At 35.9% G+C, this 24,187-nt stretch overlaps 1 protein-coding gene across 1 annotated transcript in view; it reads right to left on the bottom strand.

Moving 5' to 3' along the window:
* The window catches only part of PDGFC (platelet derived growth factor C), a 236,160-nt gene that overhangs the window by 8,404 nt on the left and 203,569 nt on the right, over positions 1–24,187 (bottom strand). Inside the window, exon 4 of the mRNA XM_020994096.2 lies at positions 4,187–4,394. Within this exon, the coding sequence (XP_020849755.1) occupies positions 4,187–4,394 (208 nt within the window). The remainder of the gene's footprint in view (positions 1–4,186; positions 4,395–24,187) is intronic.

Below are 24,187 nucleotides of genomic sequence, written 5' to 3'. Positions count from 1 at the left end.
TTTGAAAGAACTATTGTCCTTCATTGCCAAAAGCTATTGCGTCAGTATAATTTTAGTGAACTATATCAACCACATAAATATAGCAGTGAGTATATATTATATATGTGTATATGTATATGTATATGTGTGTATGTTATAGACACACGATGTCTATAACATACACATATTTACGTATAAATATGTTTACATGTTAAAATAATTATAGCTCCTAAATAATGAAAATGCTTTCAAATTCTAGCTCTTAGACCACTTATTTCTGCCAGTGTTAGATACAGCCCAATTCAAATACAATGAAAAACTTTTGGAATATGGTAAATGATTCCTTCATGTGGTCTTTTTAGGAATCTATATGCAAAAAAACCTCAATAATTACCATTAATCTTATATTATAGATACATTGAAAACACAATTTAAGGAAAAAAGAAACATAAGTAAATGATGTATGGTTAATGACCACTTTTCTGAATGTGTATCTCCATATAAACTGATTTTGAAATTTCACTCACATCTTAGCTGAAGGGAAAAAAGGAAAGAAAAGAAAGAGTTGATCTTATGGTTCTAATATAATTTCACAAATGATTGAGTAGTATCTAACATGGCAAAAGAGGCCAATTGAATTCTTAGTTATTTCTTCTTAAAATATATGGAAACAAGGCTTTTTAGGCATATTATGCAATTGCAGGCCCTATTGAGCTAGCAAACAGAGCAGACACAGGCCAGCAGAGAGATAAGGACTTTTGGCTCTGTTGACCATTTTGGTCCAATTATCCTGAATTCCCTCCACCTATGTTAAAATAAAAAAAACAAGTAAAAAACCAAAACCTATGGCTGTATTTTAAATGTAAAGGCTCATTTTCATTTAGAAAAGATCTTTTGTGAGGAAAATTTGAGTTTTAAAGATTTAAGGACAACTGGAATTTTTATTTGGACTATAATATGCCAAAGTTAGCAATATGATGTGCTAAATGAATTAATTAACTTTAATGAAATAGCATGTTTAACCTAATTTCAGTCATACTGAAATCATGATATGAGAGAATGGTGAGGCGGTTGGATAAAGAAAAGAGTACTCTTCTACAATGCATACAATCACATTTAATGTGCCATTTTAAAGTCACTTACCATATTACAAAGATTTTTCATTGAATTCAAATTGGACCATATCTAATATTGGCAGAAATAAGTGGGCTAACAACTAGAACTTAAAAAACATTTTCATTATTTATAGGTAGGAGCTATAATTATTTTATAGGTAAACATATATAGATATGTAGATATATAAATGCATAAGCTCCCTTTCATTCCTATCACTGCATTTAATTTTGCCTATGTAGATCTGGCTGTGAGAATCTAGACAGAAGACTTCCATTTGAAGAAGGAAAAAGAAAGCCCTGAAGCAAAAATTGTCCAATGCTTATTTCAGGGCCATACTTCTTTGCAGTGTGAATGAAGCTCTTTGCTTTCAAAGGACATTCATCTATCTCAAGTGGATTTAAACACACTATATCATGAAAGTAGAAAAAATGACTGTATATGTTCACTTTAAAATGTTTACTTAACCACAATAAAAGGTTAGATAGATTTCCCAAGTGAGCTAAGTTATGGTACCTGCTACAATGTGAAAATTTAAACATACTTTCAACTTAGCTTCCACTCATTTATCATGTTTGACACAGAAGTCAAAAGCCCTTTTTAAGTACTAGCTAAGGCTTACTTGGAAAATATGCTATGTTTTTTTGCAGTAGCAAGGTATGAATGAAAACCACTGAACCAGAGGAAGGAAGGTAGAGAAAAGGAACAGAAATATGGCAATGTGGGAACCTACTGTTTTCATATAGAATCATAGTTTTTTTAAAAAAGTTCATTTCATCTTTGAAATCTCTGGTATTATTATTTCTGAATCTTCAAATTTACAGCATTTGATAATAATTTGTAAACAGAACAATCTCAACATCTGTGCAAAAGAGTATTTTATTTATCTGGCAATAGATTTTTTTTTAACTCAAAGAGAACAGTCAAGTGTCAGCTTTATGCAATCAAAGAGAGCTGAACATTTCCTTCAGAGTAAGAACCACTGAATTAAAACACTACCATCAGAATATCTGGGAAATGAAGATAGAGAAACTTCTAGGGAATATATATGTACATATTTGATCCATGTAGTATGTGTGTGTGAATGTACATATTAAATACATTGTGTGTACACACATGTCCATTTTTCTAAGAATACATGATCTTGGCTATACTGCTATTAAAAACATGGATGCATTTCTAGTCCAAGTTTCTTTAATTTCTAAAATCATAGAATTAAGTTTGGTATACAGCTTGTTATCGGACTTTTTAATATAAAGGTCACATTTAGAAATATTCTACTTTTCCCATTGTTCATTCTATTCAGACTACTGGTACACATATTCAGCTCGAAGCTATTATATTACACCCTCAGTAATGTAATCTGAGGGTGGTCCTTTTAAGATGAATGTGGTAACACTGTGATCTGTTTATTCAGTGGAAAATCTATTTCAATGTCTAATTAGAAGCCTTTTAAAGGTCTACTCTTAGCTCCTTTGTAGGATGACTGTCAGAGAGGGAGCTGGGTTTGTCTACATAGATGTTACCCCACACCTGCATTTTAGTTTACATAAGTTCCAAAAATATACACTGCTTTTATCACACCTACTGTATGCTGAAAATGTTAATGCTTTTGGCAAACTGTACAGCGCTTCAATGTGCAAAGTGCTAAATGAATATTTGAAAGCTTTGGTTCAGAGTTGGAAGCTTTTCACTTTAGCCTGCCCTCTGGCCAAATCCTCAGCTAGCTAGAGAGTGTGCATAGCTGCAGTAATAAAGACAGAGCTAGAAGGAAGGTTGTTGGGCTCTGATCCAGGGATCAGCTGTCAGAAAACAAAAACAAAACTAGACTTGAGTTGAGAACCATTTCATCCCCATCTCCTTCTGGCCGATTTAAAGAATAATCTACTTCAAATTTGCCAATGTTCAGCTCTATTCATCCCTGTTTCAGCTATGTTTGCAGATCTTCATTTTCTTGTTCTATGGTTGGGAGGGAAGGGAAGTGTTGTCTATGCGCTATTCATCATCAAATCTTATAAATATGTAACAACCTTCAGCATCTGGAGGAGATTTGCCTGGCTGTGTACTTGAACACCAATTTCAAATACCAGGAAAAAGGAAACCATGCCTCTTGGCTTAAACAAAGTTTTCTAGTTGGGTAAGTCTGAACATGGCTCATTGAGGTTATAACTCACTGATCCAAATAAACTCCAACTGTCAATGCAGAATAGGACAAGAATGTGGTTTCTTTATAGCAGGGTTTAGATGAACTGTCCAGGTACAATTTGCTCATGCAAGTAACTCAGATGAACAAAAGGTTGTGTCTCTCACATGAGTGGTTCTGACCACTATTCATTCTCTGGGGTTACCCTATATGCCTTTCTGAAGACTCAGTGATTACAATAGTCAGAAATCATTTTTGATAATATAAACACCAGATATTTCTACTTTTTTTCCCTCACTGGTTTTTTTCTCAGAAATTTCCTCATTCTGTTCAGTAAATAATATAAATCTTTGGAAATAAGAGTGAATGAACTGACAACTTTTTTTCACCTTCTTCTCAGTGTTAGGTTATATATATACATATAAAGACAGACCATTACCCCTGGCACTAATATTCTCCAATGGAGATAGCTTTTATTATCAGTAGCTTCATATTCATTCATAGTTTCAGTAGCAATTTTATTGAGAGAGATTACTGTTCATTTTTTAATAATTTTTGGATTCCAATCACCTAAGCTTAAGAAAAAGCAACAATTACAACCTTAACATGATCCTCTGCTTAAGTGATCTAGAACATGAAATTCTACAGACCTTTCTTGCCCTTTCTCCAGCTCCAACTTATGACTGCTAGGGATCCCTCTAACCCTCTGCAGCACAAGCTATGTCCTAGAATATGATTTCTGAATCACTGGGTCTTATCAGAAAATGAGAAAGGAGGACCCATCTGAGTCTAATTTCTAAAGGAAAGGAGATGGTGGTCAGGCACCAGATATACCATCTTTAGTCTCCTGAACTCTGAGTTATTTTAAGTACTTCCTATTTGATTCATTCCTTAGAGCCAGAGTAGTGATTAGAAAAAAGATGAAGCTTGAGATCTAAAAGGAGAAGTTACCTCGGGATTTTCGTCCAAGAACATAAGCTTTTCCAAGGAGTTGCCATGTTGGCCTGTATAAGTCTTCTAGATCCAGTTGCCATCTATCCGGTTCCAGGTATCGGATCAGTTCTTCCAATGTACCAAAGGCAGCGATGGCATTGTTAAGCAAGTCTAGTGGCAATGTTGAGGGGGGTAACACTGAAGGGCTTAGTGCTTCTGTGTGGTGCTGAAAAGAAAACAAAACGTTTATTAACTCTTCCAAGTAATTCAATATTGTAATGCCTATATCCCTTCTTTATTTGTACTCAAACTGAAAGAGTAAGTATTGGTAAACACTCATCAGAAATCAGCAGTAATTATTTTTGAAAGATTAAGATCCTTAATTCTCCTCTTTGATGACGATGATGATGGTGACAATAATGACATTGTGCTTAACAAATTACAAAGCACTTTCCTCACAATATCTCTTTACATAATGTAGTTCCTTTTTACATAGGAAGAATCAGTTAAGTTCAGAAAGGTCAAGTCATTTGTCCACAGATGGACTATCAGCTAGTTTAGGAGATGAGATTTGAACCCAGTCCTCCTCACTCAAAATCTAGCACTCTTTCTTCACCACCATGCAGCAGAGGTTCATAAACATTAATCTTCACAAATTAAGGCAGATGGAGATAGTTGGTGTTCAAATGGAAAACACAAAACATCCCAATTCTCAACTTGTGGACATCAAGTAAAGGTCACAGAGTAAAAGGACCCTAGGCTTTTGGATAGGGGTTATTTTTCATTTCCATGAAACTTTTAGCTCCTCCGATAGGGATTCTTGCACTGGAGTACCTGGATGGAATGGGGATACTGTCAATAAAGTGAATAAGGTAGAAAGTTAAATACTACTAAAACTTCCCAATTTGTTCATTCTAATCAGGCACCCTAAATTAGGATATCACAAGTGGTTATTAAGCCCTTCCCTGAAGTTCATTTACATACAAGAAAAGAAAGGTCTACAGATTTGTCCTGGGCCACACAGCAAATTCTTGTTAGAATTAGGAATCAAATCCACTATTCTCTATTTCTGCTCCATGCCTTCTTCCACTGAAACTCCTCCAGCCAGTACCTACAAAAGTCCAGATGCTGCTACAGCAGTTCTCAAAATTGCATTCCCTTGATGGCATTCACCATCCTATGATTTAGAGCTAAAAGAACCCTTAGAGCTTGCATACACCAACTCTTACCTGCACTCAAGATTTCACTATGGTCATAGGCTTGACGATGCTAACTATAGAAACACATTGCAGATAGAAAAGAGGACTGCCTATTCTTTCATTTCTTGAAAAGTCAAAATCGTTTTATAAAACACTGCAACCCTGTTTACCTCAGTTAGAATTAGACTTACTGATATCCTTCATGTATTAAACCCAAAGAACAAGTAGGAGAGAAAAAGTTTAGCCAGGTTTTTGTATTATCTAGAGAATCAAAGAAACAGTAATTTACAAAGGGGGAAAAAAAAACCCATCACAATGTTTACTTCAAAAGATCCAAGAACTAGAAATGCAATTTAAACCTACTGAATTCTATTAGCAAACTCGTTTCCAAGTAGAAATCTTTGGGCATTACTGCTAATAATATCAAGTTTAGAGGTATATGCATTAATAGAATTAGAGAAATTTAGATCTGAAAGAAAACTACTTTGGTTCTAGTACTTTATGGTGCCAGTGACTGCCCTTACACATCAGACATTATACATTTAGAGCAACACAAATACAGTGGCTAAACCAGAATTAAAATCGGTATCACTTACATTCATTGACTACTCTCCAAGGTCAGTCTTTGAAATACACTGCTCTGTTGATGCCAGTCCTCCACCCAAGGACCTTTGGTGACTCTTATTCAGCCTGCCTGCTGAACAAATTCTCAACTCCTAATCCTGGCATTCCAAGACTTACACAGTCAGGCTCCAAACTTTTTTTTTCCAGTTCTATCTCATCTCATTCCCTTGCATGTACTCTATGTTTCTGTTTAACTAGATTACTCTTCAGAGCTCATTTTTGTTTTACCCTCTTCTACCCTTGTATTTTTCCTTCCCCACATTTAGAATGGACTTTACCATCTCTTGAACTCCCTTTTTGCTGTTCATGCCCAGTTCATGACATTAAGCATGATGTTTTCCCAACTCAGCTAGACTAGATGTTCTCCTGCTGGGAGAATGTTTCTTAACTACACTTTCCCAGAACTTCTTTGAATTTAAAATGTGCTCTTTTATCACGTATAACCACCTCCTCCCAGACTTTATCTCAATCCAGATTAAAAGCTACTTGAGAACAGGTTCTTAGTCATCTCTGTCTTTGTATTCCTAATATCTACATTAATATATTACATTCAATAGGCACTGAAAGGCTTTTTCAAGGGTTATTTTGTTGTTGGCTTATTTTTTTCATAAAAATATGCATCTATATATTTAAAAATATTATTCTAAGAAGGGGCCTATGAGTTTAACCAGACTACCAAAGGGGTCCATGTCACAAAAAAAGGTTAAAGTACCCCCTAAAAAAGAGCAATATTTCAATATAAAAATCTTACAGCTATAGAAAACTCCTTCTAAAGCAGTGTAAACTTTCAAATGAGACTGACTTCCAGTGGGGTACAATTCAATATCAGGGGGAAGAGAAAAGTTCCTAGGTAAAATTGACATTCAAGGATTCTTTTCCTTGGGTGTGCTCAAGTCTCAGGTCCTCAAGATGGCAGAAGTTCAATTGCTGGGATTTGGATGAATCATTTGGTATGTGCTACCACATTCATGAAATTGGTACACTGACAGAAAAATCAAACATTTAAGATTTAAAAATCTACATATATGAAAATTCCTAAACAACCTACCAAATAAATCAGTTTTGTTGAAATTTCAGAATCAGTGCAATGAGACCCAACAGAGAGAACAGTTGAATCTATTAAAGGACAATCTCATGACTCTTTGCCCCACCCACTCAGTTCAAGGAAGAATAAAGCTGGTTCCTTTTGTAAGTTCTTCTTTTCTAAGAAGGCAAAATACCAAAGCAAAGGAGAAAGGGAGTGGAGAGAAAGAAAATAGGAAGAAACTTCTACCCATATTTCTTCTGCTTTGTTTCCTCTAACAAAATGGCATTGATAGTGATGACTGATGAGTTTCCTAGAATCTTTTTGTCTCCTCTCCTATTCAGCTTCTAGAACATTGCAACTCGGTGCATTTTGATTTAAAATACTGAATGTTTTATCATGCATTATTAGTTAGCTAATTAGATCTAGAAGTGTGTCAACACTTAGATTTACTACCCTCACCAAGCTGTGTTTCAATTTTCATTATTATGACTATTTCCATTTTGAAGATCATCAAAATACTCATTATCATTTGATTATCCCAAGAATGAAACAATTTCACATTATATAATAATAGAATCCACAGTAATAAGCATATTTCAAGATTTAATTTCTCAGCCTAGTGCTATGTTATTCAAGTTGCTCCTTAATGACAGTCATTATCATTCAGGAAAAGATACCATACTGTTCTCTCCAACACAGGCAAACTTTGAAGGTCCATTCCTTCTCATTTTATGATTCTACAAAAGAGAAGGTAGATAGATCATAGTAGCATTTATGAAGAAGTTTTGTACAGAGAGGCAATATGGATGTCTGAAGAAACACAGAATCTAGAGGTAGAGGACTCGAGGCCAAATATTGACTCTGTTATCTGTTTGAAAAAAGACAAACTCTATCCAGCAATTTCCTAACCTATAAAATAGGGGAGTAGAATAATCTATAAAGTCCTTTCCAGTTGTAAACTCTATGATCTTAGATAGATAGATAGATAGATAGACAGATAGATAGAGTCTGACCATATGGAATACAAAGTAAAAACTATACCTTTTCATTTTTCTTCTAAATGAGACATACCTAGAGGGGCATTAGGGAACACTAGAAAAAAGTATTGACTGCGAATTAAAAACCTAGACAAGTGTACTCAACCAGGCTACTAACTGCGTGACCATGGGGAATTCATCTAACCTTAATGGTCCTCAGTTTTTTGTCTCTTCCCCATTTGTATTCCCTTATTGTAAAATGTAGAGAGGGGTGTGGGAAGGTTGTGAATGGGGAAAGCCCAAGGCTGGTAAATTGCACTTAAATCGCATGCTTATATATTTTGAATATTTTCTTCAAGAAAAGAATCAGCAGACATGGACATGGACATGGAAAGCACCAAATAACATCACAGAGAATGAAATTGATTATATTTGAACAGACAGGAAAAGGTTCATTACTGATGTGGGCGTCACTACTGAATCAGCTGTCTCATGTAGTCAGACTACTGACTTGTTTGAGCTGAGATCAAAATTAGTACAAAGCTAGAAAAAGAATATACTGAGGAAAACAATATATGGCATGCATTTGAAACAATTCAATCTTGACCCATTTAAAGAAGCTATTGATGCTGAAAAATAGTTAATGGATGGTAGAAAAGACAGTGGACAACTAAGTGATACAATGGGTAGAGTGCCAGGTCTGCAGTTAAGAAGACTCATCTTTGTGAATTCAAATCTGGCCTCAGACACTTATTAGCTCTGCAGCCCTGGGCAAGTCACTTGACCCCATTTGACTCAGCTTCCTCATCTATAAAATGAGCTGGAGAAGGAAACGGCAAAGCACTCCAGTATCTTTGCCAAGAACACCCAGAATGGGGTCACAAAAAGTTAGACACAGCTAAGAAAATGACTGAGCAACAAGATTAAGAAAGGACAACCTACTACACCACTAGCAGCAATTCGGTACAAAAGTTTAACTGATATAAATTAATTGCAAAAGACTGAAAGGGCCTAAGCCAACTCTTTCCATATTTGCCAAGCAAAAGTTCATAGCAGCCAAAAGCAATACAACTTTAGAATATAAACTATTTTGTAATATCCGATGAAGGACGGTGGAAGATCATGTGTGTTAGTGTCTCATAAAACAGAGAGAGGCAATGAATAACAAAAGAAAGTTCAATAACAGACTTAACTAATTAGTCATGAAGGCATTTAAGGATGGAAGGGGAAGAGGACAACAAATAAAATTTTTAAAAGGGGGAAAATCTGCAAACATTTTTATCAAAAACTATTGTCCACCCTCAAGAATAATGGAACTGCTGTATTTTGTCTTTACTGTCACAGTCCTTGTGTGTATATAGATAAAAGAGAAATGAAACTAAAGAGAACAAAGATGAGAAAAATGGTCAGAGTAGACCAAGTATACATAGGGGAGGCAACACAATTGTGAGGGCATTGAGGTATCTATTCACAAGGCATCTAAGGGAGAATAGAAACCAAAGGGGTAGAAAAGTTCTCAGGCCTTGATCAATTAAACAACAACAATGCTAGGGGCTGCTAGGTGGCACAGTGGATAGAGCACCAGCCCTGAAGTCAGAAGGACCTGAGTTCAAATCCGGACTCAGATCAAACACTTGACACTTATTAGCTGTGTGACCCTGGGCAAGTCACTTAACCCCAATTGCCTAAAAGCTAAAAAAAAAATACTAACAACAATTTATAAAACACTGATAACTACTAAACTATACACTGATTGCTGTTATAAAATTTTTGTAATATTAATCTCAACACATATTAATAACATCTTTGGTGAGAGTACCATACTTAGATAACTTGCTTTTGCAAGTGATATTCCATACTTGACCACATCTTTATCATCACCCAAATTACTAAAAGACATAGAGAATGCAAGAATTTATATGACTTTTATTGACTATTTTTTAAAGCACATTTGATTCAGTAGAACAAAATGCCTCCAATAAGTCTTAATTCCAAATTGTCTCCCTTCCATACCCCCAAATCATTCAAGATTGTTTGAAAGCTATAATACAGATAACCCTGTTCAACAACTCCTCTGATAATAAACATCAGGTGAGTCATAAAATGCGGAGACTTATGCTCCCAAAGATGTCTGCCCAATGGAGAGATCGAGCACACATTCCAAGTTGGAGAGGTTTCTTCGTGGATGGTGAGGTCTTCCAGATTTAAATGGCACAATATCATCCATTTGCAAGTAGGTGTTTCGGGCCACAGAATTCTAAAGAGGCTTTTGGGAGTGATCCATAAGTGATAGAATGGGTGACGTCAGCTACCCAGATTGTAACACAGAGCTGAATGAATAATCTATGAAGTCAGGGACAGACACACGGGACAAAGAGTACACAAATGCACATTCTTAGGTCCAGAATTAAATAGGAACATATTTTAGGCTGGGTTGCCTTCAAGAACTTAGAAAACTGTTTTAATGATCCCAAGCTTCTCTAAAAAACAAAGGTCCATGATATTAATATCACTATGTGTTCTTACATGTCTATAAGGCAAGGAACACAGTAATTTATGAAGATTTGAAAATAAGTATCACAGAGAGGGCAATGGAGAGATGGGCAGTAGATATGAACACATGCTATAACATGTAACAAGGGGAAAACTTCAAAGAAGAACAGTAAAGAAAGAAGTTATCAAAGAAATGTGCTTGAGGCTAAAGGCTATCTTGTGGCTGCAATGGTACAATGGAGTGATAAAAATAGGACCTGAGTTTGAAAAGTGGCCTTGCCACAGCTGCATGTGTGACCGAGGGCAAGTCATTTAACCTCTATGCCTTGGTTTCCTCATAAAAAAATGAGAAGGTTGGATTAGATGACAACTAATCTTTATTCCAGTTCCAGAGGAAAAAAAGAAGATGGTCTAGTCCCATTGCAAACGTGAGAGATAACGATGGCTCAAATACTCCACTGGTATCCTTGTGGTGATAGGAATGTTGGAGAAGACTTTCAGTATATTGGGAAAACCCCTTGAGACTAACTTATAGGAGGACATTAGCAAGAGCCACATAAGATAGACAGATATGCATTCTTCTTGTTATTAAGGCATTCAGTTATGTCTGACTCTGTGACCCTATGGACCATAGCATGTCAGTATTATCCACAGAATTTTCTTGGCAAAGATACTGGAATGGTTTGTAATTTTCTTCTTTAGCTCATTTTACAGATGAAGAAACTGAGGCAAACAAGGTACTTATCCAGGATCACATAGCTAGTAAGTGTCTGAGGTCAGAGCTGATCTTGGGTCTTCCTGATTCTAGGCCCAGCACTTTATCCACTGAGCCACCTAGCTATCTCCAAAGGTATGTAAAGGGGACATTCAAATTGAGGAAGCCACTATGTGAATACAAAATATGAGATAACTGTGTGGCACTCTGAAAACGTCCACAAATACCACACTAGAATGTGGAGTTCGTTCTCATAAGAGTATAGGAAATGTAATTTAATTTCCTCATGTACCCATAAATCAAATGGCAATAATTAACTTGTGAGCAAGTTTCACATAATCTTAAATATCAAAAAGAAAGAGATTTATGTTCAGAATACTGGTTTAAGAAGGACTTCAAGCAGATACCAAAATATGGAGATAACAGAATACAGTGGGAAAGATAACTGGGTTCAGTAAATCTAGTTTTGACACTAAATTTGCCACTTGCTACCTACATGATCTTGAGAAAGTCATTTTCTTTATCTGTAAAAAATGAGGGGTTGGGACTAGATGCTCTAAAGTCTCTTCCTGCTCTAAATCCTACAATTTTTCACCTGGATATTATTTGTATATTTTATTACCTGATTGACCTTAGGACTTGGTTTCTTCATTTGTAAAATGGTCAAACTATATAGGGATTCCTAATTTTTTCTTTTCATAGATTACTTTGAGAGTCTGGTAAAGCCTACAGATCTCTTCTCACAATAATATTTTTAACCTGAATAGAATAAAATACACAGTAGTATAAAGAAAACTGATTATTACTGAAATGCAACTATGAAAATATGTTAAAAAGCAAATTCACAGACCTCACATTAGGAAACACTGGACTAAACAGACTCTAAGATCCCTTCCAGTTCAAAATCAATGATCTCCTGATCCTCAGCCTCATTCCTATAAATAAAATAAACTTTAGCCATAAAGCTCAATATTCTCTCTTTAGAAAAAAAAAAAGTAAACCAAGAACTTGCCACTTTAAACCACAGCATTTAAAAAAAGAAAATCAGGTTCAAAATGATTGCCAACAGATCAGATTCTTCAAGGGTTAGCCTAACCTGCAAGATGTATTCCTACTTTTATTTATGGAAAAAAAAATACACCCTTGTGATCACCAGGCAAAACATAGCTCTGGATGACATCTGGAAGCTCAAGGCAACAAAGTTTGCTGCCAAAACCAGTTTCCTAACTGATTTCTTGTCCAAAGTTACTCTTCTAAATCAACATTTTTGTGTGTTTTTGGTTTAGTTTGGTCAAGATGTTTCAAGAGTAAGTTTCTTGCATTTTCTCAGAAGAAAAGTTGACATCCTGTTTGGGATACTACATAGCATCGAAACTTTAGATTCTAAAGTAGTGTTAATTTTGCAAAGGCCATAGTTTTCTTATCTCCAGAGAAGCATATCTTTTCTTTTTATTAGAATTTTTGTGGCTAGTACAATTTTAAAAATATCCCATTTACAATGAATCTTCCTTAGACAAATATACACCACACAAACGTTTACCTTGTGTATCATAGCAACAGCAGCAAAATATTTAGGCCCCACAAAGATTTATGCTGCAGCTTTCTTAGCCAACCTCATACAATACATTTGAAACTGATAAGAAGTCTTTCCTCTCATGCATACCTACCAGAAGGGTTAGGAATGCAGATTAGACTTTATTGTTGCAGTTAAAAAAAATGTTAATCCAGGAGGTGGGGGGAAAAATGTCTCTTATTGTGTAATATCACCTCTTAAAGGTGTATCGAATCTCATTTAAGTTCTATCGAGCTGTTATACCGTACATGTATCTGCATTTTAAAGAGCTTAAGAATCAGACAAGGCACACTGATAGAAATGACTGTCTGGATAAATCAACAAGAGGCTTTGCAGAAGAACAAGAATACCCTGGAAGAATGTCCTCAGAGGTGGTCCTTTGCCCTCACCTTCACCCTTTCTTACAAGAAAACTCCCCCTGAGGTTGTCCGGAGTAGGCCGGGTAATGTTTTAGTACTATTTTTATACAAACACAGAAAAAGCAAACTCATAAAATCCCAAACAAGCAGAAGTGTTTGAATACATTTTGGGGAAATGTATTTGGGGGAAATGAAGATCAGATTTTTCCAGGTGATAAAACTGGGGCACAGGGGCCAATTGGGCTGACATGAAACTCTAATCTTTGAGAGATTTTCACTGAATTAAAATAAGAATATAAACAAAACAGCCTATACATACAAGGTATTATTGATGGGGCATGATGACACAGTATAATGTGCAACAGTCAACATGTTAAGACTCATAATTTCAAAGTTCCTCTGGTTTCTTCAAATCACATCTGAAAGTTAAGTTCAAAGGCCTTCAGGCCTCAGGCAGGCCCTGAATAATAGAAATGTCCTATCTTAGATCAAAAAGTGGAGAAGGGGAATTTGAGAGTATTTGAGGAAAACTGTTCTAAATAGAAGCATGATGACTCACCTATCAGACATTTTGAATACACCTCCTTTTTTGAAAAAATGATGGATGAAAGACCTCTTCCTGACTGAATTTCAGTCAGAATGAAACCATCCAACCACCTTAAACTAATTATGTTTATAGATTAAATTAGGAACATTTCCAAATACACCCACCCCCAAAAGCAATATCAGTAGCAATCTGTAATCACATGATCAATAGAGAAATTTTTTCCTAATAAATCTTTTTGCTCAACAAACAGGATTCTTCCCCTCTTCCCCCCCCCACATTTCCTATAAATGCTGTCTCAAACCAAAGGCATAATTTGTGAATAATAAAAATATATATAATAGTGTCTCTTCATCACACACACACACACACACACACACACACACATGACATGTACCATGTAAATGGGAAATAATCTGAGACAGGGGGCACTAGCTGGGGCAGGGAGGGGAGTTGGGTAGAAGGCCTTTTACACAAATTGGTATTTGAGTTGAGTGTTAAAAACAAAACAAAAAAAAAAACAAAAAAAAAGAGAGAGAGAGAAGCTAGGCAGTGGAGATGAGCTGGGATAGAATTCCAGACATGGGAGTGGGGAGGGTGGGAGAATTGTTAGAGAGACATTGAGATAAGAGATAGAGTGTTGTTTGCAACGGACAGAGAATAGGTCAGTGTTATTTAATCATAGGGTATGTAGAGATGAATAAAGTGGAAGACTGGAAAAGGAAGAGGGAGCCAGGTTGTGAAGGCCTTTAAAAACTAAATGGAGAACTTCATTTTGATCCTGGGAAGAAGAGGAAGCCATAGGAATTTATTAAGTAGGAGGCTGACATGGTCAGACTTGTACTTTAGGAAGATCACTTTGGAAGTTCAGTAGAGAGACACTTGAAGCAGGAAGGCCACAGGGGCTGAGTAGGGCACTGTTCAGAAGTTTAAAAAAAATGAACGTCAAAAATGTGATTGCCTTCTAAAGTTGCCATGGTAAATTCAAGGAAAAAAGATAAAAATGCTGAAATTATGTTGAGTCTGCAGAATTAATGGTAATTTCAGCAATTCAAAAATCACTCTAGTTTTGTATGGGATTTCAAGGTCTTCTTATTTATTCTGCGGAGGTAACTACTCTCGAACATGAATCAATTTGCAAAGCCTTTCTAAGCCTTAATCCTCAACAATTCTACATGTGAATTTGTTACTGGACATTGCAGTTCTAAGTGGCCAGATTTTGAACATGCTGTTACTTCCTTAAGAACTTGAGGTCAGGTGCAGTTACAAATTTTATAAACCCACTGCTAATCATGTAGAAGCAAACCCATTCTCTCCCATCCAACAAACAGAGAGCTCTTCAACAGAGCCCCAGCATCATTCTTGTAAGTAATTCTTAGTTTTACATGACTTTTAACATCCAACCTTCTGAAAATTATGATAGACATTGAAAATTGAGGAACCGTATCCCCAGAAAGAGAGTTGCCCAAGGAAAGCTGCCCCAAAAATTCACGAATGCAGAACATTTTAAGCTGAACAAGTGTATGTATGTACATATGCATAAACATACATATACACACACACATGCTCACGTATACAGTATAAGTGAGTTAGTGAGGTAATGTCATTAGTGAGTTCATTGTGGAGCCAAGAAGTTTCTTGTCATCATTCAATTGTGTCTGACTCTTCATGACCCCATGGACCACAGCATGCCAGGTCCTTTTATCCTCCACTGTCTCCTAAAGTCTGTCCAAGTTCATGTTCATTGTTTCCATGACACTATCTATTCATCTCATCCTCTGCTGTCCCCTTCTCTTTTTGCCTTCAATTTTTCCCAAGATCAGAGTCTTTTGCAATGAGCCTAGTCTTCTTATTATGTGGTCAAGGTACTTAAGGTCAGCTTTCAGCACTTGATCTTCCAGTAAGTAGCCTAAATTAATTTCTTTAAATATTGATTGATTTGAACTGGGTTCAATTCCCTACCTCTGACAGGACTACCCATAGAGAAAGTCATTGAAACTCTCAGCTTAAATTGAAGACAATATTGTGCTTGCTATGGTAGAGGGAGTTTCTTATTCTAGTAAATTAAGAGATCCAACTGTTATCCACACACATACACAGAGATATGCATATATAAGTATGTATGTAGGTATGATGCATGTGCATTTATAAGCTTCAGTTACCAACATGCATGTATACATATACATATATGCATACATAAGCTTTATATATATAAACTTCAGTTACATATACATATACAGTTATATTTCTATAAGCTTCAGTTACAAGTATATGTATATATAAAACCTATAATAGATTAATAAACTATGTGTATATATGTGTGTATAGAACAAATACACACGCAGATATACATGTATACCTTATATTCTATTATCTAGGAGAAACTAATTTTTGTTATAACCCATATCAAGAAATTGCATTTCATGATTTATTTTGGTATGAGTTAAGTGGAATGACATTACCTATGTACGTTACTCAGTTTTCAATGATAAACACACCCAACATTCTTGTAACACAGACATGGCATATCACAGCTTGTTCTACCCTGCAGGGAAAGTCTTTAAACAAACTTTTTTCCCCCCACCAAAACAGATTTATATACAGCATTTGTCTGGGAAGGGGTGTGTGTGTGTGTGTGTGTGTGTGTGTGTGTGTGTGTGTGTGGGAGAGGGAATAAGAAGAGAAATGAGGATTAAATAACAAATTCATATAATGCAATTCTCCGACTAATTATGACTCTCTGAAAAGTTTTTTAGACCGAATCCTTAGGTCACATCATTCCCATCTTCTATGACCAGGGTTTTTACTTTTCTTTTTGTCATGAAAAACCTGGCAGTCATGGCAGTCTGGTAAATCCTATGGACCCCTTCTCAGAATAATATTTTTAAATCATTGAAGGAAATGTTACATTTCAGTGAGAGGTTAGAAAAAATAAAGGTGCACTTATTTTTTTCCCACACAAGTTTATGGACCTGCTTTCCCCTCCCCCCCCCCAAAATCTATGTATCCTTTGGATAGTAGGAATTTTTGGACACCAGGTTAAGTGCCCTCTTCTGTGAGAAGTTTTCAACAAGCAATAAATGAGCCACACACAGATAAACTCTATTATATTACTACTCTGTTATATTGCTGGCTATTATATCACTACATGGGAAACACAAAATACAATAAAACAAAACCACCTCTGAGAGGTATGCTGTGTTATCTATGTGTATACAACAACAGGAACCTACTGAACACATTTCATTTAGAAAGAATGAACGAAGGAAGGCAGGAAGGAAGAAATGAAGGAAGAGAGAAAGGGGAGAGGGAGAAGGGGAGACATTTGTTAAGAATCTACTATGTGCCAGGTACTAAATGCTTTACAGATATTGTCACTCTTGATCCTTACAACAACCCTAGGAGGTAGGTACTATTATTATCCCCATTTTACAATTGAAGAAACTGAAGCAAACAGAGATTAGGTGACTTGCCCAGGGTCACCCACCTACTAAGTGTCTGAAGCTGGATTTAAACTCAGGTCTTCCTGATTTCCCACATCACCTAGCTTTCTCTTAGTAAACTATCTGACTTTACAAAGGATGGAAAATAGAAGAGACAATAATTGATATTAACAACTATTGACCAGTGCTAAGGAATGAAATGAGGATACAAATGAGGATAGTGATCTAGAAAGCTCAAAATGTCCAAATGGACTCTGACCCTGGCAAAGACCCGTATCATGCAACCAGCAGGAGCTCAGTCCCCATTAAGTGCAGAAGGAAGCACCATAAGAACATTGAGGATACAGCGAGTCTCCCTTTGTATAATTTCCTCCTTATGCCAGATGGTATAAGAAACCTGGTATTTAAATTCTAGCTTTGCCACTTACTAAACTGCGCGTCTTTTGGTAAGTTACTTAACTGTCCTGTGTTTCACTGATAATATGGAGATGCTATTACTTGCAAAGTTTCGTGTAAGGAGAGTGCTTTGTTAATTGTAGAATACCAGGCATACCTAAGGTAGTATCATTATTATCATTTATATAATACTTCAAGGCTTACAAAAATCTTTGAAAATTTTGTCTTACTTTATCCTCACAACACCTCTGGAAGGTAGGTCCTCTTATTATTCCCACTTTACAGATAATAATAAGGGCAGGTAGCATTTATATAGCACTTATGATGCGCCATGTGGGCAGCTAAGCGGCACAGTGGATAGAATATTGGGCCTATAGTCAGAAAGACCAGAGTTCAAATGCAACCTCAGACACTTACTAGCTGTGTGACCCTGGCCAAATCACTTAACCTCTGCCTGAATAAACCTAGAGAAAGAAATAGCAAATCACTTCAGTTTTTTTGCCAAGAAAGCTCCATAGGCAATTTGTCCAAAGGGTCACTGAACAAACAACAAATGTGCCATAAACTGTGCTAAGCGATTTATAAGCATTATCTTATTCAATCCTCACAACAAACCTGACAGATAGGAGCTATTTTTATCCCCATTCTACAGATTAGGAAACTGAGGCAGGCAGAGATTGAGTGACTTGCCCAGGGTCACACATTTAGCAAGTGTTTGAGGCCAGATTTGAATCTGTCTTCCTGACTCAAAGTCCAACATTTCTTCCCTTTCCCACATTATATGATCTCACAAGTCTGAAGTTTGTAGAAGTCTCTTTAGCATTAAAAGTATTCCCTCACGCAATCCTTAGCAGATCTCTAAGGCCATATAGATAGCATTTCCCCTCCACTCTATTGTGATTAGTAAAAATTCCCAATGTGCTGCTGCGACATTATATTCTCCATTCCTCTGTGAATGTCGCACAAGTGCACAGTGATATAAACATGGCTGTACTCATCATATGGGTACATACATACCCCAGATACCTACACTTGAAATGGCTTTGAATCTCTTAGTCAAATAATCATTTCCTTCTAAGACAGGGCTTACTGAAGTGCGAACAATCATAAAAGGATCATCAATGATGATATAGACATCTTCTATCTGTCTGGCAAGAGTTCAAAAAGCCACTTAATGAAAATTGCTACCATCACCCTCAACAGAAATTGATGAGAAGTCACAGTTGTAGGAAGAAACTCTTTGTGTAGAAGAAAAGGGAAGGTACGAAATACCAGGACCCCTGCCCTGACCCCATGCCTTAGGTGGTCCTGCGTTCTGGAAACCTTGGACATCATATGAAGAGAAAAATTATGAATTGAGCCATTAGGCATAATCCATTTTCCTGGAATAGCAGACACTAAGCATTGTGAATAGATAGGAGGTAGAGTAGAAGATTCAATATTTAGCAGTCAGTGATTGCACAAATTACATGGAATTGGAATATGAGTGGTTGAGTAGATTATTTCATTCCATATAGATTGGAGCACTTATCATAGGCATAGTTGGCATTGACTGATACTGATTCAATGATTTTTCTGTAATACAAAATTTCTGGGAAAGGTTGTTGATTATACTATGATAAATTGGGAAAATACAGAAGTAGATTTGAACAAAATGTTCGGTGACATAGTTTGAAACAAAGATGGTTGCGGAATTCAAAGCATTTCACAGAATCATAGGATCTATGTGTTACAAGGGATTTTAGGGTTAGCTAGTCCATGGTCCTGCTTCTGATCCAATACTGAAATCTCTTCTATAATATCTCTGACAGGTGGGTCACTCATCCTCTGCTTGAACACTTCCAAGAACAAGGAATTTGTAATTTTGCATAGTGCCCTATTCCATTTGGGGACACTTTTCATATTTAGGAAAGTTCTTATGTTAAACCAAAATCTTCCCACATAGATTTTGGGGAGGGTTGTGGTCCTAATTCTGCTTTTTGGACCTGTATGGAATAAATCTAAATCCCTCCTTCAATTTGATGACCTTCAAACACTTTGAACAGAAACATTACATCTTACCTAAGATTTTCTCGGTCAGGTTAAATATTTGCAGTTCCTTCACTTACACCTTTAGAAATTGAACCATTAATACCTCAGCTACTAAGAATATTCAATTAATTCTTGTCTGATTCCTTGGAAATAGGAGGCTTTACTAACCACTCAGTTCAAGAGTCATATAGTTTGTTGTAGCAGAAAACTGTTCCGGATTTGAAGTCAAAAGACCTAGGTTCAAATTCTAATAGCATATTATTATTAATATGAACCTGAACAATTTCCTTAATCTCTTCAATTTCCTCATATGTATAAAAAGAGAACAGATAAACCTGGGTCTATAGCCTTGCCTTTGGCCTCATGAATTTCACCACTGACCATTCCACTCATGAAAACACAAGTGTTGACAAGTAGCATTAATATTAGCTCATCTACTAAACAATTTATATTGTATTAAATTACAACAAGAAAATATTTTGTTTCCAAATGACTTCATGCAAAGGATCTGAAACCTTCCACAGAGTAAATGTTCATATAATTTCAGACACTGGCCAATTTTCAAAAGTAATTAAGTGAAAGCCATTTCAAAGTGAATATTCATAATGTAAAGGCTTTCTCTGCCACGGCTTCTGCCTTTTCCCATAAATTATTTACACTTTAAGGTATTTTATTCTTCTACATTTCTTATTTTCCTGTTCACTGATGCAGATGTGCTGGATGCCTTGTGATGATTTTATGCAGAATATATGGAAATAATTATACACCCATACCGGCAAAATTGTGGTTTTATATGCTCTGGTGAACTGTGGTTTCGGCTTGGGCTGCTGTCATTCATAATCTAGGAAGTGGTTACTTTTGTTTTTTAGTTTTAAGTTCAAAATAACAAAATCTATGACATTGCATTAACCTCTTTCCATTGATATTTAAAGCAAGGATGAAATAATCCTCCAGTAACTGAGTAAAGCTGCTTCACAGTGAACTTTGCAAATGTTTCAGGATTCTATCGAGTCCATTGTTACAGACTGAAGGTATTCATTGCACACACACTAAACAGATTGAAGGAAGCTGGCAAAGCATGGGTTTCCCCCTTTAATCAAACACAGAGGGAAAGAGAGAGAAAAACTTCATGAATCTTGAATGGTATTCCAGGAAAATCTCTGAAATACCACTAAAACAGTCATGTAACTCAAAATGAGGTTGAGGAACATAATTCTCTCTTGAAAACTTTATTTTGTTAAAACATATGAATTTGTTTTTGAGAATGCTTATCTAAAAGGCCATTAAAATATGAAAAGAACTAGTCTTCCTATCTTACCCAGGCAGAGGCCAGTCATGGGCTTGATCCCAGATATGCACAGGGAGTTTTGAGTTGTTGTGTTTCCAACTTGGGTCAGTGTGCCCTTTGTTAGACAACCTGTTAACAACTCACTCAGCGGGGTTCATCATATTAATGCTGAACTCAATTAGTATGGGATCCCCAAGCAGCTTGGCCCACAGCTCAGAACTCCAGAGACTATGATATCTACCAGCCTCAGGCTTCCTGACAACAGGAACTACAAAAACAAGCCACCACTGGAGTTAAAAGCTGTCTTGCTCAATTCACCACATTAAAATTAAATGAGATAATATATGCAAAGCATTTTGTATACCATAAAGTACTATACAAAATATTATTTTTTATTATTATATATAATGACTCACAAAAATGCAAAAATCAAATGAAATCAGAAGGTTTGTCACTAAAATGGCAATCACTCAGTAGAGTACCCTTGACCTCTACGTACAGAGCTCACTTATTCAATGGAAATATACCACATGTACTCCTGTAGTACAGCAAAAGAGAAGAATATTTCTCTACTTAGATAATGGGGAGTAGCTACTAACAAGGTCTATCACTATTACAGCATTCTAAAATTATGTGGAAATTAAGATACTAGCAGATAGGAGCTCTCAGTATTATGAGTTCACTAGGACTGATGACTCTTATTCATCAGAAACAGCTAATCAGATTTCCAAAGAACATTAACTAACTATGTACATATTACTCTCAATAGAACCAGCGAAGTGTATTGGAAAGGCCACTGAATTTAAAATCAGTATACCTATTTTTGATTCCAGATTCACCTATTTGCTTTCTGCATGAACTAGGGTAAGCCAAGTTTAATGTCTTGGCCTCAATTTCATTTCTTTGGAGTAAATGATCTCTGAAGTCTCACCCATCTATTCTAGATAATTCAATAGAATCATATGGATTCTATTGAGTCCAGTGTTACAGACTGAAGGTATTCATTGCACACACGCTAAACAGATTGAAGGAAGCTGGCAGAGTACATAAATAATCAAATGATGCAATATTTGTTTAAAAAAACATTCAGCACGGTGTCTGGAACATAGCAGGTGCTTAACAAATGCTTATTCCACCACTACCACTGCCAATAATGAACAAACTGAGATAAAGGGAAATGGATCTCTGTTCTAGAGGCCTTTAATACAAAATGAACTGCAATAACTGTGGTATGTATTTATTTATAAACAAGTGTAGGGCATTTGGTAGATTTAAAATTTGCTAACATGAAAATAAAATTTGCTAAGAAGTGGGAAGGACATGGTATAATGCCAAGAAAGAATGTCACTGAACATAAAATGTCATTGAATAGCGAGGAGACCAAGAAAGAGCACGTTCAAAGGTTTTAAATATTGTCCTACAGAAAAAGTACATTTTGGGAGTTGCTGACTTTGCTACTATGTCCATTCCCTGTGTCTCAGATCAGGGAATCTGATTCTAATTTTGTTCACTCTGCCTTTACTGAGGGGGTTTAATTGGATCCCTGTACAGTTAGATACATCTTTACGATTAAGACACAGGACAAAATATATCTACACTATTTCTGTAGTTCACAGCTGTGGATCCAGTTCTAAGAATTCTCTATCTTCCGCTCAAATTAACTTTAGGCCAACTTAACATTGTCATAAAGTTCCACACCCATCAGGAAGTCACAGTTAACCACCTTTTTCCTCTTTTTATTTTTTTGGTTGGTAAAACACTATACTATTCTTGTTCTTCTGCCTCTCTGATTACTCCTCTGCTTTTTTTTTTTACCAGTTTGTCTTCTTCCTTCTGCCTAAAGTGAAATGTCCACCAAAGTTTTGTCCTTGGAAGCTCCTCTCTTTTGTTAATATTCCCTCCCATAGCTTGAACTATGGCTAGCCTCCAGATGGCTCACAAATATGTACCTCCCTCTCTTGCATCTGCCCCAAGCTCTATATTCGCATCTCCAACAGGGAGAAGTTAGGGAAGACATCTCAAAGACAACAAGGCCAGTTTCTCTTGTCTTTGCTCCAAATAACAGTACTTTTGACTTCATTATCCAGCCAACATTTATTCAGTTTCGTATATATGTAAAAATAGAGTATCACATTTGACTTTTCCTCACCTTTTCCATGAAATCAGTAGCTGGGTTTTGTTGATTTTACTTCTTCAATGTCTCTTCCTTCTTTTCTATTTTCACCACCAATGCCCTGGTTTACACTGTCATTACCATTTCTTTGGATGATTGCAATGGCTAGTACAAAGAAGTCACTAAATAAATGCTTGTGGAACTGCAATAGAGTGCTTTCTTCACTTGTTTTCATTCCTTTCCTCTCTCCTCCCCTCTTTTCTACCCTTCACACCACTATTAACCCTTTTTGTTCATAGATATGTACTTATGTGATTCTTCCACTCAAAACTCATTAATAATTTTCATTTATATTTGTCAGAGAAAATAATTTTTTGCTTGATTCTTATATTAACTTGTAGGCATGCTACTATACATGTGTATTTATATAAAATGTGTATTACATATTATATATAATATATGTATATTATATATGTGTATATAATATATGTGTATACATATATATGAAACTTCTATCAATATTCATGTGGGTTTCTTTGATCAAAGTTTACAGTTAAAAAACATGTACATGCAAGTGCATGTCAGATTACCAGATATAGTTTTGGATTTTAAAAATACTTGTTAAATCTCAATATCCAATGGCAGAAATATAATTCGGCCTCATACTTTTCCTAGATAGTCAAATTATGGGTTGAGTAAAACAGCATGCCAGTATTCATTTCAGGAAGGTGACAATTCCAAATCAAAAGATATCACAAATAGTTATATGACCAGAAAAGAAAGTGGTCCAGTCATTGAGCAAAAGTGAAGATTAACTGATGGTTAGACAGTGTGTTCTACCTTTAACCAATTAATGTCCAACCATCTCCCTCTTGTATTTGTATGATATTAAAAAAAAAAAATCTAAAGTAAGATCCCCAGTAGTTAGAGTGGACTTTCAGTAGAAAAGTCATAGGATATAAGCAAGAGTTGAATTTGATGAGGAGGCATGCACAGGTATGATCTATGTTACCATTGTTCACATCAATGCATGTCTTTTCTAGTGCCTAATTCATTCTTTACACACTGCCAAAGTAATCTTTTGAATGCATAACTCCATTATATCACTTTCTTGTTCAATGACAACAAAAATCTCGTAGTTCCTTAATGCTTACCAATTCTAAGACTTTCAGGAAGAGAAAACAATATTTGATTTCTCAGTTTCACATATTTTCCACCCAACTCAATGGGGCTTTAC

Source organism: Phascolarctos cinereus, unplaced genomic scaffold (assembly GCF_003287225.1).
Source record: "Phascolarctos cinereus isolate Bilbo 61053 unplaced genomic scaffold, phaCin_HiC Scaffold_9;HRSCAF=440, whole genome shotgun sequence".
Taxonomy (NCBI): Eukaryota; Metazoa; Chordata; class Mammalia; order Diprotodontia; family Phascolarctidae; genus Phascolarctos; species Phascolarctos cinereus.
This window is presented reverse-complemented; position numbering and strand designations above follow the sequence as displayed.